General features: G+C 34.3%; 1 protein-coding gene across 4 annotated transcripts in view; it reads left to right on the plus strand.

Moving 5' to 3' along the window:
- The window catches only part of CDH18 (cadherin 18), a 1048863-nt gene that overhangs the window by 802438 nt on the left and 229365 nt on the right, over positions 1-17060 (plus strand). For all 4 annotated transcript variants that reach the window (XR_012131738.1, XM_073237622.1, XM_073237625.1 and 1 more), the window contains one exon: positions 14339-14458. Coding sequence is in view for 3 of the 4 variants with exons in the window: in XM_073237622.1 (XP_073093723.1) it covers positions 14339-14458 (120 nt within the window). In the remaining variant the exon portion in view is untranslated. The remainder of the gene's footprint in view (positions 1-14338; positions 14459-17060) is intronic.

A 17060-nucleotide genomic window follows, 5' to 3' on the forward strand; every position in this document is an offset into this window, starting at 1 on the left:
ATAATGCAAAGGGGTTTGTTAGTTAGACAAGGGAAAATTTGAGCATTCCACATAGAAGATTCAATATGAGAAATGTTCCTTGCTTCCCTGTGGGTATATGTAGTTTAGTTAGGAGTATGGGTGTGTGGTGTGTTGAGGGGGAATAAAGATGCAAATGATGAATTCCCCTTATGGTTTAGCAAAATAGGCTGTGAGAATACAAAGAACCAGAGACTTTCTGGGAGTTTGTATCAGATTATTGTTTCTTGTGTAGCTCTAGTGCTAAGAAATGGCCATTGAGCTTCCAGTAACTGCTGTGTGCTACATTGCCAGTGAGAAAAGCTTAATGGGGATGCATATTTCTTGTCAATGGCTAATAATCAGCAAAGTCTGGCATTCTGGATGGTTTAATAAAGAAAGGCACAAAATACACTGAAGTGCATTTTGATGCATGTTTCAATATAAAGTTTTTCTTTATTTCTTTGATTTATACCATGTAATTTCAACTATTATCTAGTGAATCATACCCTCTGGGGCAGGGTTTTTCAACCTTGCCACTATTAACGTTTTAGATGGATAATTGTTGCAGAAGGCTGTCCTGTGCATAGTACTCTGTTGAGCAGCATCCCTGGCCTCGAAGCATCCCTCCTACTATGGCCATGTTACAGTCTTCAGACATTGCCAAGTGCTCTGGGGTCGGTGCAGGGGCAAAATTGCTTTCGGTTGGAAAGCACCGCCCTAGGGAACTTACAAGACAAATGAAAACATTTGAAAGCAGAAACATAAATTGGAGAATATGATGTTTGTTAAATTTATAGTCACCTCAAAGAGAATCTCTTAAAAGTCAGAACACTCAATGCCATGTATTTTATGACCAAAAATGATTCTGTCTGCTCGGGTAGACAATTTTTATGTTTGAATATTAATTACCATACTCAAATATACTATATTATGAAAATGGCAAGGAAAACCATTGAATAAAGTTAGTATATTTCTACTGACAGAAAGAAGAGTGACAGTGTGGCTACTTGAGAGTCAATATGGCTCTCATTAAAAAAAAAAAAAATCTCCCTGTTTTTATAGCACCAATTTAGAAAAGGGCCATTTGAATTAGGATGTATAGCAAGTGAATTACTGGCTGTCTTATTGTTATTTATTTAACTTACCTTTTTAAAAATGTGATCGAGTAAAACAAAATGAATATATGTGGACAAAATGACATAATATTATGGAGAGTAAATTTAATCTGGAGAGGCTTACAAAGACTTGTACCATTTTACAAATGCACATTTAATATTTTTTCTTATTTTCTGTTATATGCAGTACAATATCACGCCAGCCTTGATAACTTTACCTCTTTCTACTACGTATTTTGTAGAATAACTGTCTTCTTTGTTTTTTAAACAAAATACTGCTTTAATTTGATTTTACATAATTTTATTTAGTGCCCTAAGTTTTTCAGGACTGAGACTTAAGAATATGAAATGAAAAGATAATAATACTGATTGTCATTGCTCAAAGAAGAAATCAACCATGAGATGAAATTATATCTGCTTTTACAGTCAGCAACCTAGGGCATGTGTGGCATTTTAGCAATGAAGAAAGGATGAATAGAATTGTATTTGTAAACATCCTTGCCATTCTCAGATGAAAAGGCCATTTTAAGAGTTTTAAAGCAGTTAGCAATATTAAAATGACATTATTATCATAAAAAGCTGCTAATTGTGTTTAATTAGATGTATTGATAAATCCGTCTTCCTTAAGATAATAATTTTGTCTCTTTTATTTTTATAGCTATCTACCCAAATTTTTGCACTTATAATTTTGCTTTCACTTGGTTTTAGTTTCAGTACAAATTTAAGTTTGATTGCAATGCAGTCACTCTAAATTTTCCAAATTATTGCTTATATCTAGAAATTGTTTAGGAGAAAAGTATACCCAATCACAATGCAATATGCCTGAAAATAAATTTCACATCTTTGTTTTTCACAGATACGTATCTATAAGTAAATGTATGTCTCTACCTATTCTCTTCTGTATATTAATGGAATAAACCTACAATTAAACATTAATGTTATTTAAACCACTATAATAGATTATGGAAATCATTATTTTTAATTTATAGGAAAGGGAAAAGAACACTACATTTTATAAAAATTATGAGTATGTAATTTATAAATATTAATTTTAATGGAGCACTGAAACTTAGTTTGGCAGATGAAGAAAATATATGAAGTTTTTATTGTATTACCCTTAAAATCCACAAGTTTCCTTTTCCTTGGGAATGTATTAAAACATCCCTAGTCTTTTGCACATCTTCTTTGCTGCCCTCCAATCTCTAATTCCCAGGTCCATTTCCATTTGCAGCTGTGTTCTTTGTTGCAGAGCAACAAAGAGACACCAGCTGTGCTTACACAATTGCACTGCTTGATGGGGGACTGATTTCGTTCTACCCTAATGTCTTGGGAGCTTCACCCTGGATAACTGCCAGGATTCTAGTATCCATTTTAAAATCATTACCCTGGGGTATAACTTCAGAGTGAGATAATTTCAGTAAAATAAGACTGACACTAACAACTGTGCAATAATTTAAAGTACCTATAAGGAGTCCCATAGGACAACTGATGATTCAGAAATTGGACAAAATTTTCTTATTTTTATAATTTTTTTCTTTTTTCTCAAAAGTTTTCTTCTCTGCCAGTTAGCTATCATTTTGTAGCAAACCATCTCACAACTCAGTGTCTCAAAACCACATCCATTTTTCAAGGAACTGTAAGGAAGAAGTTAAGAAATTTCCATTTATAATTGCATCAAAAACAACAAAATACTTAGAAGTTACTTTAGCTAAGGAGTTGAAAGACTTGTACACTGATAACTATAAGATATTGAGGAAAGAAGTTGAAGAGGTCATAAATATATTGAAGGATATTCAAATTCATGAATTTGAAGAATTAGTATTGTTAAAATGTCTATATTATCTAAAGCAATCTATAGATTTAATTCAATCCCTATAAAAATCGCAGTGGTATTTTTTACAGAAATGAACAAATAATCCTAAAACTTCAAAAGAACCCACACAGCCAAAGCAATCTTGAGAAAGAAGTATACAGTTGGAGGCATCACACTTCCTGATTTCAAACTATATTACAAAGCTATAATAATCAAAACAGTATAGTATTGGCATAAAGACAGACTTCAAACAAATGGAAGAGAATAGAGAGCACAGAAGTACCCATGCATATGTGGCCAATTCATCATTAACAAAAGAAACAAGAATATATAATGTACAAAGGATTTTCTTCAATAAATGGGGTTGAAAAACTGGACAGTCACATGTAAAAGAATGAAAATGGACCACTGTCTTAAATCATACACAAAATTAGCTCAAAATGGATTAGACTTGACTTCACAGAACTCCTAGAGAAAAAAAGAAACAGCAGTAAGCTCCTTGACATTAATGATGTTTTTTGGGTTTAACACAAAAAGACAACAAAAGCAAAAATAAACAAGCGAGAATATACCAAACTGAAAAGCTTCTGCACAGCAAAGAAAACCATCAATGAAATAAAAAAAACCTTTGAAATGGGAGAAAATATTTCACATGTGTTCTTAGGGCAGCATTTCAAGAGGTGAGAGCAGAAGCTGCAGGGGTTTCTTAAGAGGAAACTTAGAAGTTCTGCCACTTCACTTCTGCTGTATTCTATTATTGTACCCATATCACTTGCAAAGGTATTCTATAGGTATTTTGTGAACAGTTAAATGCTGATCCCTCCCATCTACGATTTCATCTAGAGGATATATTTTATAGAGATACTGATTTTGAATTTTTTGACCATCATTATTCTGATATCTGTAAACATTCATTATATAATTTGAAGTTATTGTAGAATTACATCAATTGAAAAAGGTGTTGTAAAGTATTAAATCACTGATTTAGGGTGTATGCTGCTGAAATTTCATTCTAAAAGCTCAGATATGCAATAAATTCAACCTCACTTTTAAAATTGAGCTTGAATTCTAACTTTATTTTGAACTTCACATTTGTTTTTGAAGAGGCCATTTTGGATATTTCCTTTATTTTATAGGTGTCAGGTAAAAGCAAAGGAGCAGTAATCTGGTGTATAAATATAGGCCTGGGAATCAAGCAGGAGTGTTACAGCGTAGAGGGAAGGCTCCATTATAGAGTGAGTGCACCGCGATTGGGAGAGAAATTAGAGAAAGTCATAGCAATTAGGTAGTGACGCACAGGGAGTGATCAGGTATTAAGTGAAAATACTGCTATCAGGTATAGCTAGAAAGTATGGTTGTGAGACAGACAAAAGGCAAAGGGATAAGGGAGAGAGATGGTAGTGAGGAAGGGGGATGTCAGTACCATCAAGGATTCCTGCGGCCATTACTTTGTTTCTGCTGGTTTTTAGTCATCAGGTCTCAGGGGTCACACCTGACTGCTCTCTGTCTTGATTTCAAGTCCCTTTGAGATAAACTGAGTATTCTCAGCTAAATTCATTGTTCACCTTGGCAAATGGGAAATATTTTCTTGATCCCATATATTGGTAAGGAGAGAAGTCTGTGAAGTTTGTGAAGTTCAGAGAATTTTTTTGCATTCACAAACTACATGAATTCTTTAATCTTCTGCTACTGTATCACACTGAAACACTGGATTATTGGAGAAGTTCTGCTCCTTCAGAAGAGGGCACTAGTCTGTAGGCTTATTATAGCATTGCACATATAGGGCAAGAAACACACACACACACACACACACACACTTATATCGAAGCAAATGTGATGGCTTTGTTTTACCCAACTGTTTGTGGTCATTTGTTATTCAGCAATGGAAAATAACACAACTAAATATTCATTAATAAGCAAGGTGGAATGTCATGTAGCTATTAAAATTATATTTATCTAGTTGGCATGGAAATGTCCATGACATATTGTTAAGGTGCAGAAAAATGCTGTGTAGTGTTCTGTTTAATATATATATATAACTAAATGACATGCTTTTGAATTAATGAAGACAGAGTTATGAAAAGACATACTAAACACAAGATTGCTTTTCTTAAAAGAAATGACACTGGAGTTATATTTATTTTTTCTACTAAGATCATGCTTTACTTCTCTAATTCAAAATATGCAGTAAAATAGATAAAATGAACAAAAGGAGATTGAATGAGAGTATTTCTCTATGGTCCTCTCAGCAAAGGGATGTAAGAGCACCAACACTAGAATTGCTTTGTTACTAAATCTACACAGTGATTCAGAGTCTATGATTAAAACACCAACTGAGAAAGCAATATGCACACACATGCACATGCACACACACAATCAGCCTAGTGAGCCAAAAAAACTCTGGTCCATATTTTGGTTTACAAGATTGGGTGCTTTGAAAACACTTACCTATATGCACAGAACCAGATTGGCATGCACAGGATATATTTATATTCATTGTATTTTAAATGATCTAGATCATATGTTTAAATAATTTGCTCTACAGTTAGGCTTTGTTTGGTATTCATCAAGAGAGAAAACATTGTATGTAGAAGTACCAGAGAACAAGAACTACAAATATAAAATGTTTGTATAATTTTATCGTAAGGCTACTATCCTGAAACATTTTGTAGTATTCCCAATTCAAAAGAGTTATTGTCAATGAAGTTCTACAGCAACGTTTTAGAAGGTGGTAGCTTGGCTGCCTGAGCCCCTGGGGGAGGAGAACTTGCAACAAAGTAACACCAGTCCAATCACAGTGTGGGAGAAATCAACTTTTGTTCAGTGTTTCTGAAATGCAGGGATTCTTTGTCACTGCAGCATAACATGAAGTGCTCTTCCTCATGCATCTCTCCGTGACATGCCGAAGAAGACATTCCAAAAGGAAACTAAATATTTCAAAAAGAAACCGTAATAAGAAGATTGAGTACCAAAAATGGGTGAGATTCTGAAAATTCCTGGAGTGTTGAAAAAAGTGAAAAAAGAAAAGCGCAGAAGAGGTCTAATAACTATCCTTAAACATTAAAGGTAAAAATTGTTCTGCCTGTAAAGCCCTTGTAAATACAAGAACACAGAGAAAGATCTGGGGAAGTCACCTGGCAACTTAATAAAGCTTTCATATAAGGAACACTTTTCAACTTCTGTGCATATAAAGAAAATGTGTTTTTATTTAAGTATAAAGCCTTTGATGAGTTTTTTTTGCCCTAAGGATGGCCCACATAGGGGTATTGGGACACAAGAAGAAAGCATAAAATACTTTCAGTTAACTGAAAAGTCCACATCAGAGGGGAACAAAATCAGAGTAAAACAGCTCTTACCAGTGGACGAATATCACAACGTCCCTTATTCTAATGCAAATCACTCTTGTCACTTTGGGAACCCTGAAGACTTTGACCTGCCTGGCAACTGTATCAATGCATCCAGCCACACTTAGATTCTTATTTAAAGGGGGAAGCATGAACTCAACTTCATTTAAAAAAAAGCCTTTTTAATTTTTTAGCTGTTTTCAGCTCTGTTGAGTTATAATTGACAGTTGAGAATTGTCTATATTTAAGGTGTACCTTTAATGCTTCAATATATGGACACATGATGACATGATCACCATGACCAAGCTATTAACACATCCATGACCTCTTGTAGTTGCCATTCCCTTCCTTCCTCCCTTCCTTCACATATCTAATTCACCAGGCAGAGGAGTAGGAAAGTTTTGTAGTGGGCAAAAATGGAAGTTTTGAGTATGCCATACTTGGAGGCTTTTGACATGGGAAAGCTGTAGGCGGGCTAACCAGAAGCAGAGAATCCTGTATGATTGGTTAAGGATGTGTGTTTTGCCTGATCTTACTGGGCTTAAGTCGAATGTAGGGAAAAAAGGTAGGGATACTGTGAGTTATAAAGTCCTGGCTGTTGGGGGCTAATTGCTGTTTGACTTTCTGGATTGATGCTTGCATTTGACTTCCTACATGTATGATCTGTAGATAGTTGCCTGGCTCCTGGGCTGCTTATTATCAGCAATGGGTTGCTTGCTTGGGAATTTGCTAAGGATTGTCACTCAGAGTTCAATTTTTATATACGGTTTGAGCCATTGTCCACTATATATCCAGTCTCTCAAATCAATCCAGAAGTCATTTTTTGTTGAGGAAGGACATGATACAGTGTTTTATACTACAGTGTCTTAAAATAAATGCCTGACAAAAATTAAGGGTGAAAAGATATATATATACATAGTGATTATTAAAGTGATTTGTAGGTACAAATCCTAAAATCTGATAGGAAATTGATATTAAATCTCAACAGTGAAATGGATATAATTACCACATATCCTGAAACTAGGGAAATAACTGGTACATTCCCTTGAGAAAAGGCTGAAATCTGAAACCTCATCATTTTATGTTATATACAGTGTACAACTCTCCAAATGATGTATTTGTCATATCTCAATACGGTGAATATTTGTAAAGTTTGCATGTAAGGAATATACAAATTCTCATTTAAGTGTACTAGCCATATTAGAAAGAAGTACAGAACCTAACCTTTTCATTTAGTAAAATATTGTTATTCCTTAGGAAATCTATGAAGGATAGTTGAGGAGAAACCTGTTTATACTTTCTAGATCACTTAATCAGGAAATAAAATATGCTAATTAGATCAATAGAAAGAATTTCATATGTGTAAAAAGTTATTATAACGACAGAACTGAAAAGCCAGATAGCTGTGAAGCAACCAGTGAAGGCGTTTGTGTCCCTGAGGCCGGGAGAGTGGTGTGACCTGCTTCCAGGGGTTGGGCTGGGCTTTGGTGCATGGAAAGGGAAGGAGCTGGAACCAGGGAAGAAAAGCAGTCACTGCCAGGCATACCATCCTAAAGCAGAGGGATGGAGGGAAGCTGCGAAGGAAAAAAAGAGAGAGCAAGAGACACCTCTTTCCTGTTTTCCAAATTACCTCTAGGACCTGCTGTTTTCAGTTGGTAAGACCAAGTAATGTCACTGACAGGTGTTAGGTTCCTGCAAACAGAGCAGAAAAAGGTCGGACATTGATCTGAGAGCAACATGCAAATGTATGTAGAAGATATCTAAGACGGGTGGGAATATGATCACTCCAGTCCCTTCCTAGTGCCACCGTTGACTCTGTACAGCAATCAAGAGCGTTGTGAGCATTCTCTAAAGCTGCAGGGGAGCAGGACAATGTCATCAGGCCCTGGAGATTGCTTCCCCTGAGTATTCTTCTGCACAACTTCATGTGAGAAAATATATTCACGGACTTACTCTTGCCTCTGGAGGTGAAACACAATGCTGCCTGTCCTCAGGAAGATGCACCTGCACTGCCATTACAGACCATCGAAGAAACACACAAGAAAAAGGCAGAAAACAGTGCTAGGGTTAAACAATATTCAGCAGGCTGAGTGGCAGGAGTCACAGAGCATATGTCAAAACATGTCACAATCAAACAGACAGGATTCTGCCTTCTCCAATTGTCCAACTTTTTGAACCTCAATGCCCCCATCTGTAAAATGGTATTAAAATACAATTTTTTGAATTGATTGACCTCATTATTAAACTCAATGGCATATAGCAAAGTGCTTTCCACATCACTGGCACTAAATATGTATTATCTCCTTTATTATTTTTTCCATTTAAAGAATATAATACAAAATTTACTCAAGTAATGTGAAATGTCACATTGTGTAGTGCCATAAGAAGGATCTGATTGAAAGGACACAGAAATTAATAATAGCCATGACTTAAAATACACAGTTCTAATAGGGATTTTTTGTTCTGGTGGTACCCAGATGTTTCCTAAATGTTCTTGCAGAATGATTTCTTTTTTAATCTAATGACTTGTGAATACTCAAGGCTTTATCAAGTTACATGATGACTGCAATCCTGTTTTATTGCTCTGTTGGTGAAATTGCAATCCTCCTGTGCAGAATGAAATTCCAGTAGTATCTTGATGACTATTACTTTTGCACAGTTCCTGAGAAAATCTGAGAATTAAGTACTAAGAGATTTCTTCAGTGAGATACTGTCTGCCTTCATAAATCTTCAGCTTATTTTTACTCAAAGTTCTTGCTCAACATTGATTCACTTGAGATTTTAACAGAGCCTTGAGTTATGACAAGCCACGCATAGCAATTTTCAATCTCAGAGAATATTTGCTTGATATTAAAATGCCTTATTAAATATTTCAAATTGGTCTTTAGAGACTTTCAAGAAAGTCCACTCTTTCTGCTTCTCATTGATATGTAACTTTACAAAATGTGTGCTATTTATATAGCAGTAGTACTAAAAGAAGCCAAATGAAAAGGACAGAGGGCAATTCCCAAAGGAAACAAGATTTAAGCTTTACTGTAGAAAAGATATCTTGAAAGCTTTTCTTATGTACTTAAATCTTTTTACCGATTTATATGAAACATCAGCTGAGAAGTGCTAATCCCTAGCATGGGAACAACTAAGTATGTAACAAAGGAAACATTCACCATGAAAATAGTGTACAGTACACAGCAAATGATACTTTAAAATGTAATGTTTCTGTAGTGTTTTAAGGGAAAGAGTTGTAATGATTGAGAATGCTTATGGAGAACTTTTAAATTTTTTCTTTGATTGGAAGCTGGTTATATGGGAGAGAGACTGTTGGTATAATATTTATTGACCAAACCCATACCAGAGAAAATTAGATTTTTATTTTAATATTCTAGTATAATAATGGCTGTTAGGCATCACTCTATGTATTTTGATTTGAACACTGTAGAGGATAAAATGTTCTCTTTTGTACTATGCTTACAGTTAGGGCACATAGCATGAATAAAGGAATTTACCAATGGGGGACACTTTGCCCAGACATAAATAAATAAGTAGTGATGGTTTGTTTTTCACTTACAATGAGCAATATAATTCATTAGTTTACTTAAAAATGCTAAAAGGCAGGTACTAGTAGTCCCTAATATTCAAAAAAATTTTTTTTAATATGAACTTACACCTAATTTAATTGTATCAATGTGGGAGGTCACTTTGATTTTATCTTATTGGTGGTGTATCTGGTATCAAAGAGCACTGGAAGTTAATCTATCATTTTTTCTATGTGACTTGTAACTTCAGACTCTTGTCCAGATTCAGTTAAGTAACTCAATTCTCAGAACAAATATCCTTTCTTCCCACTGCAAGTGAAATATATTGTATTTGTTTGCTAGGGCCATGGTACCAAAGTGCCACCAACTACAGCTGAAACAACAGGGATTCTTGTCTCACTGTTCCTGAAGCTAGAAATCTGAGGTCAAAAGCATCAGTATGGCCGTGTTCCCCCCGAAAAACACTGAGGAAGGATCTGTTTCAGGCCTCTTCTCTAGCTTCTAGTGGTTTGCTGGCAATCTCTGAGGTTCCTTGACTTGTACAAGTATCACTCCAATCTCTGCCTTCATCTTCACATGAAGTGCTCCGTATGTGCCTCTGTGTGTATGCGTGTGTGCGTGTGTGTATCTGGCTGTTTCCAAATTACCTATTTTATAAGGATGTATTAGAATAGAGGCCCACATTACTCCAGCAACATCATCTTAATTAATTACATCTGCAACGACCCTCTTTCAAAATAAGGTCACCTCTTGACATACTGGAGTTTAGAACACCAGCATAGGGACTTGGAGGGAAAACAATTCAATCCACAACTGACACCTTGAACAGTTCTAATTTTGTGTTATCTATATATCTTTAATGAAAACAGTGTTTTTTTTCTAACGTAAAAGAACTTCCAAATTCACCAGTGCTTCTTAAAATGTTTCCATCTAGGCTTCAAATAAATAAGAAAGTAAGCTAAGTATAAATGTTCCTTTTGTCCTTAAACTTCCTTAGCAGTTCTCTTCTGTAAGAACTCCTTGAACAATAGAGCACAGGATTTATTTTCTGTCCCTGCTGTTTACCTCTACTCCTGCTATTTGTAGGACAGGTTGACTTTTAGTTGGGATCGCTGTGAATATTCATATGCTCCCTTCCACCACCATCTGTGTACTCAGAGTGGCAGCCAGAACCTTCGGATGCCGCCGAAGTACAGGGGTAGAGGTGATTTGTTGTTCCTTGCTTCACACACAAATAGAATCACCCAGTGGATGTGACACCTAACATACAGAACTGGGGGTAGAGGTTAATGACTGTGCGTTTTGCTCATAGTAGAGAGTTCTTATGTTTTTTTCCTCCCATGCTCTGCTAACTTTCCTCTGTTGCTTTAAACCATCACTGAGTCACCAACAACCAGCTACCCTTCCCTTTTTTTTTTCCTTTCTCTTTTACTTGTTCTTTATTTCACTTGTCAGTCCATTCATGCCTTTCAGCTCTCACTTAACAAGCCTGGACTTTCATAGACATCTCCAGCCAAGCAAAGCATTGTTTTCCTTGCATGCGGCGATCCAGCCCAGCACGGCAAAGGAAGGGGATCGTGCACTCTTTGTCTTTCTCAGATTTCTCCGTGGAATGCTTGCCTGGGGACTACTTCAAAGACATTAAAAACTATTTACACCTGAGTCACTATTTCAAGACCAGAGCAAGTTTAAAACCTGAGGATTCTATAAGCATGACTTCTTAAAGGATGACCATTGTATTACCATTTCCTTTATATACTGCTCTCTCTTTTCTGAACCCTAGTAATCTCTATATGCTCAGTCCTATCAGCATTTTTCCCATCAGATCACAATTTTGACTGATACAGTTTTATGACATTTTAGTCATATTGCAGGCTTTTTATACTTTTTGAACCTGATCTGGGCACCTAATACAGATTTTAACTTATTCAATGAGGTATCAACAAAAATGCCTCCCAAACCAACTTTTATTTGTAAATATCTGCTTGTATTCTCTGAGTAAATTGAAAAGTTTGACTTGGGATATGAAGAAAGTTTCGTGACATCACAGAAAAAGACCTTAAAATTCTATAATAATATTATATGTAGTAGTGAAGAGATAGTCTACATGTGACTAGCTCTGCAAAGTTTAATCAAGCTGGAAAGTGTACTACTGTAGTAAGAAAACTTATGGTACATACACAAGCTCAATAAGACTAAAAGTGGACTAGCATTAGGCAAGAAAACATTTTTGGTTCTTTTTAAAACCTTTCATTTGAAATAATCATAGATTCACATACAATTTTGAGAAGTAGAGATTCCTTCTACCCTTTGCCCAGTTATTCCCACTGATAACATCTTGCAATACTATAAAACAATATCATAACCAGGTTATTGAAATGATTTAATCTACCAGTCTTGTGTAGTTTTTCCTAGTGTTACTTATGTGTATGTGTGTGTGCTTAGTTCTATGTAATTTATCATCTCTGTATGTTCATTTATCCACCCCTATTATTAAAATACTGAATCTTCCCAACATTATGAGAATCCTTTATGTCCCTCATGTTGACCTTTTAAAATCACACTCATCTCCTTCCATTTCCTCTCACCCAATATCCGGCAACTAACGTATTATCCATTTCTAAAATTTCACCATTTCAAGAATGTTAGAAAAAATGGAATTATACAGCATATAAGCTCCAGAATTATCTTCTTCTCACTGAATTTTTTAAAATATAGTTCCTTGAAGATATACCCAAGTTGTTGCATGTATCAATAGTCTGTTCATTTTTATTGTTAAGTTTTATCCCATGGTATGAATATACTCTGGTTTGTTTAACCATTTTTCCTGTTGAAGGACATCTGTATTGTTTCCAGTTTGGGGCTATTACAAATAATATTGCTATGAATATTTGTAAGCAGGCATTTATGTGGACATAATTCATTACTTTAGTACGAGTGCTCAAGAGTACAACTTGCTGGTTGTATGGTAAATATGTGTTTGATTTTATAAGAATCTGCCCCACCTACATTTCCACCAGCTCTCTATGAGTGACCTAGTTTCTCAGCACGCTTGCCAGCATTTTGTGTCAACAGTGTTTTATAATCCATAATTAGAGATTTATTTAAGACATACCAGTCAGTCCTCCCCTTCTGAGCATACATAATTATTAAGCATATTTCTGCTTAGAATCTGAATGTAAAAATTCTACTTAGAGGCCAGGATCACAACATATTATTAAAAGTTCATATATGTTTATGATCTGCTAATAAGAATTGTCAGGTGAACTTAGCATACATATTATATTAAGTTTTCTAGGACCGTTGAAAGCAAAGAACAACTTGAAGTTGTATCTGAAACATGGAAGCAAAAACTTTGAAGCTGAACAAACATTAGACCCTAAATAGGTGTGTCTAAGTAATTGAAATAATTAATAAAACTAAGGCTGAAAAGTGCCATTGCTTCTGTAATCAAGTACCATACCAAAATGAATGCACAATTTCATATAGACTCACTCGGGTATAGGTTTGCTACCCTAACCTGAGCGTGTATCTCCTTGATATAATTTTGATCTTTATAAATATATATATGTGATATGTAATATATATTTGCCAAATTAGTAGGTAGAATTTTTCGAGTTAGGCAGAATAAAATATCAAGTATGTTACTGGATTATTCATCAAATACATTTCATAAATAAATGAGAGCTCTTAACCACTAATTCTATGCCATGAAGTTGCATAGCCCTTAATAAATGGTTGTCACATTACACTTATTTCAGTTTTCATTTTGGAAAGACTGAAGTAGGATATAGCTATATCTAATTATGCACATAGTTCTTAAACATACAAAAATCAGCATAATCTACTATTTAGTACTATAAATTATAATATTTTATAGTTTGTAAATTATTTTAAAATGCATTGTAAATATTAAAAAATCAGTGCAATAAGCATATTCTGATCCCTATTGTAGGAAAATAATTATGTTGATATTGTGTACATGAACCTGAAGGAATGAGATCTGAGCCATGGGGACCAGTTAGGAGACTCATTAATAATCCATGCAAGAAATAAAATGGACATGAATAATGGAATATGTCTTGAATGTGCTGTTTCAATGCCATTGAAAATTTAAAATCAACTACGTACCTTCCTGCCAATTACAAACCATCCCTCCTCCAGTTTTCCGAATAGTGAAGTAGCAGGCAATGCACATCCTCACCATACCTTTGACTTTACTTCACATCAACATGGTCCTTGAGCATCAGTCCAACCAAACCCTAGGTTGGGCTTTTGAGTGTCAAAAGAAGTCCTTCAAAATGTAAGCACATAAAGAGCTGTATCAAAACATTGGGAGTCAAATACTCTATTTTCAGCTCTCATTTAGTGCAGCTGATGGCAGGGAAAGCAAGCAAGGAATGTTTGCCAGATAAATTTAATAATTAAATTTAGTAGGACAGCACCATTATGGCCCTCCATAGATATTTCAGCATAAACTTTTTTTCTGTGTAAATGCCACACACACTAAAATATGTTTTCCTGAATGCACAGGTACCTCTGTTCTACAGGTGACAGCAACTGATGCAGATGACCCTACCTATGGAAACAGTGCTCGCGTGGTTTACAGTATTCTCCAGGGACAACCCTACTTCTCTGTAGATCCGAAAACAGGTTAGTGCATTTACACATTATTTGTGTGAAGATGAATTCTATAATAAAAGACAGCAAAGTTTTATGTCTGTCACATTCTACATCAGATAGTGCTATTTCAACATTTCAAAGATGCCTTTGTCTAAGATAATGTGATTAATTGAAGATAAATGGACTGTTTTCCTTATTTTGATTTCCATAATTTATATCCATACTAGTAAAAAGCTTCTTATCTTTGCATAATCTTGTAGTATTCAAATATTCTCTACTTAAATATGAGTACTATATAAAATAAGACTTTCAAGTGACTTATTTGTTTTATTTCTATATTAGTTTTAATTCTTGGCCAAAGAGGATAAATGATTCATTGAGATTTTCCATACTGTATGTGAATTCGTCACAGTTATATATTACATTGGGGAAATTTTGTATCTTCAACTAACATTTTTTCCTTCATTTCATGAAGATGAGAAAATTTCACCCCTAAATATTTTGTTATATAAGAGAAATAAACCGAGATAAAGCCACGTACAGAAATTTTTTTTTTTTTCAGGAAAAATACACATTTTCTCATTTTTCTGACCAAAATAATTATATCATATTATGTGATGCTGAAATGCAAATGAAGGGTACTTAATAATGCATTATAGGCTTATGTTATAGCAGCATAATCTAAAAACCATGAAAGCTCATAATTCCATGACAATTTATTAATAAATATTTGACTAAATGTAAACCAATATTTAAAATAACCAAATGTTCAGTAAGAAACGAGCCTCAAGTTTTCCTAATAATTTCAAGAGTATACATAATTATGAAACACAGATGAAGCAGAGAGAGATCCAGGATTTTCCAGTGGTTCCCTAGGTCCTTTTCAGTCACATTAGATGGATTCTGAATTAGATCAATATGTCAGATCCTCAACTGAAGGACACAGACAATTAACACAGAAGAGAGCCATGCTGGGTCTTAAACCTTTATGTTCATAAAACTACATAGCATACATTTTCCAAAAAACTTTGCTCCATTTGCCTACTGTTGTCCTAGACAATGAGAAATACCCAACTGAAAAAATGCTGTAGATATACTCCCAATAGCTAATACCATTAGATTGATAGGAGTGTTGTTATTATCATGTTTACAAGAGGATTCAACCTGGTTACTTGCTTATTTCCTTTCCTGGGTGTGCCCCAATACATAAATACACTGTCCAGGAAGAGATCTATTATCCCCTAATTCTCATATCTTATGAAGAAAATAATGAGGAATAGATACAGGCATGTAAATGAAGAATATACATACACATATATATCCATATAATCTATGCATTGTTATAAAATAAATTATATCATTACATGAAGTAAAATATAGAAATTGGGAGGTAATAAAAACAAATAATGTGACCGTAAATGAGTATGAGATATGAAAGTTGTTTTAGTACCAAGATATTATTAAATAATAAAACTCAAAATGTTTATTAACCTAAAAAATTGCTGGGATAAATATGTACATATATATACACATATATATATATATATGTGCATGTGTATAATGCATTGTTGCTCTGGTAGGAGGGTTTAGAACTACTTGAAAATCTTTTTAATTGAAATATATTTGACACATAATGTGTGAAGTTAAGATATCCAACATGTTGATTCATATGTTTCAATTTCAATACTGTATTTGCTGAAGCATCATGGGAATCTATGAGTATATATCCTACTATAAAGATACTTTAAATATGCAGAACTCTTAGTTGTCTGTGGAGCCCTAAGAGGGATTATGAAATTAAATGCTCATGATTCTCTTCAAAGCTATGACTTTTTTGGTAATTTATGCTTAAAAGACTTATTACTGTGCAATTAGGCGTCCTCAGACCTGGTGAATTTAGTGGAAATTGTGTTCAAAATGAGTAGAATGAAACAAATGTCCTGAAAACTAAAGAATCAGCTGTTATGGATGGTATGTATAGGAGAAGTGTTGGGGTAGTAGTTATAAATGTACATTTTAATAGTATCACTTTTATGCTAGCCTATTATTCCTCTCATTTAGCATGACTATTTCAACATGTTTCCAATTGTTTTCAGTGAAGACCAATTATAATAAAACAAAACTTTTATGACCAAATGGAGTTGTGAGTGCTTATAGTTAAGATCAGGACTTTATATTGTCTTGTTGCCTTATATTAAAACATACATTTTGGTACTCACCAGTATTTCCCAATGATAAACTGCAATGAGAACTATGAATTATTGTATCCAAAGAAATGAATTATGTAGCTTTTGAGTTACATACATAATTGGTTCAATAAGATTTGTATTGTTTTGCACAGAAACCCTGTTAATCAGTGAAATGAAACATAACTCTTGTGAATAATTTATTGCTTTAAATAAGTTTAGTTGAAGTAACTATTTTCTGATATTTTGTTCAAGTATAACAACAAAAGAGGAATGACCGTTAAAAAGTGATAATTTTATCTACCATTTGAAAATTAAAATTTTGTTTTAATCTACCATATTATTAATTGCCAATTAAAAGATGCCAGAGACTGAAAGAATAAACTAATGGAGGTGACAAAAATACAAATGACATAATATTTCTGATCAGATTCATGTAAAAACAC

The sequence above is a fragment of the Manis javanica genome, chromosome 1, assembly GCF_040802235.1.
Source record: "Manis javanica isolate MJ-LG chromosome 1, MJ_LKY, whole genome shotgun sequence".
Taxonomy (NCBI): Eukaryota; Metazoa; Chordata; class Mammalia; order Pholidota; family Manidae; genus Manis; species Manis javanica.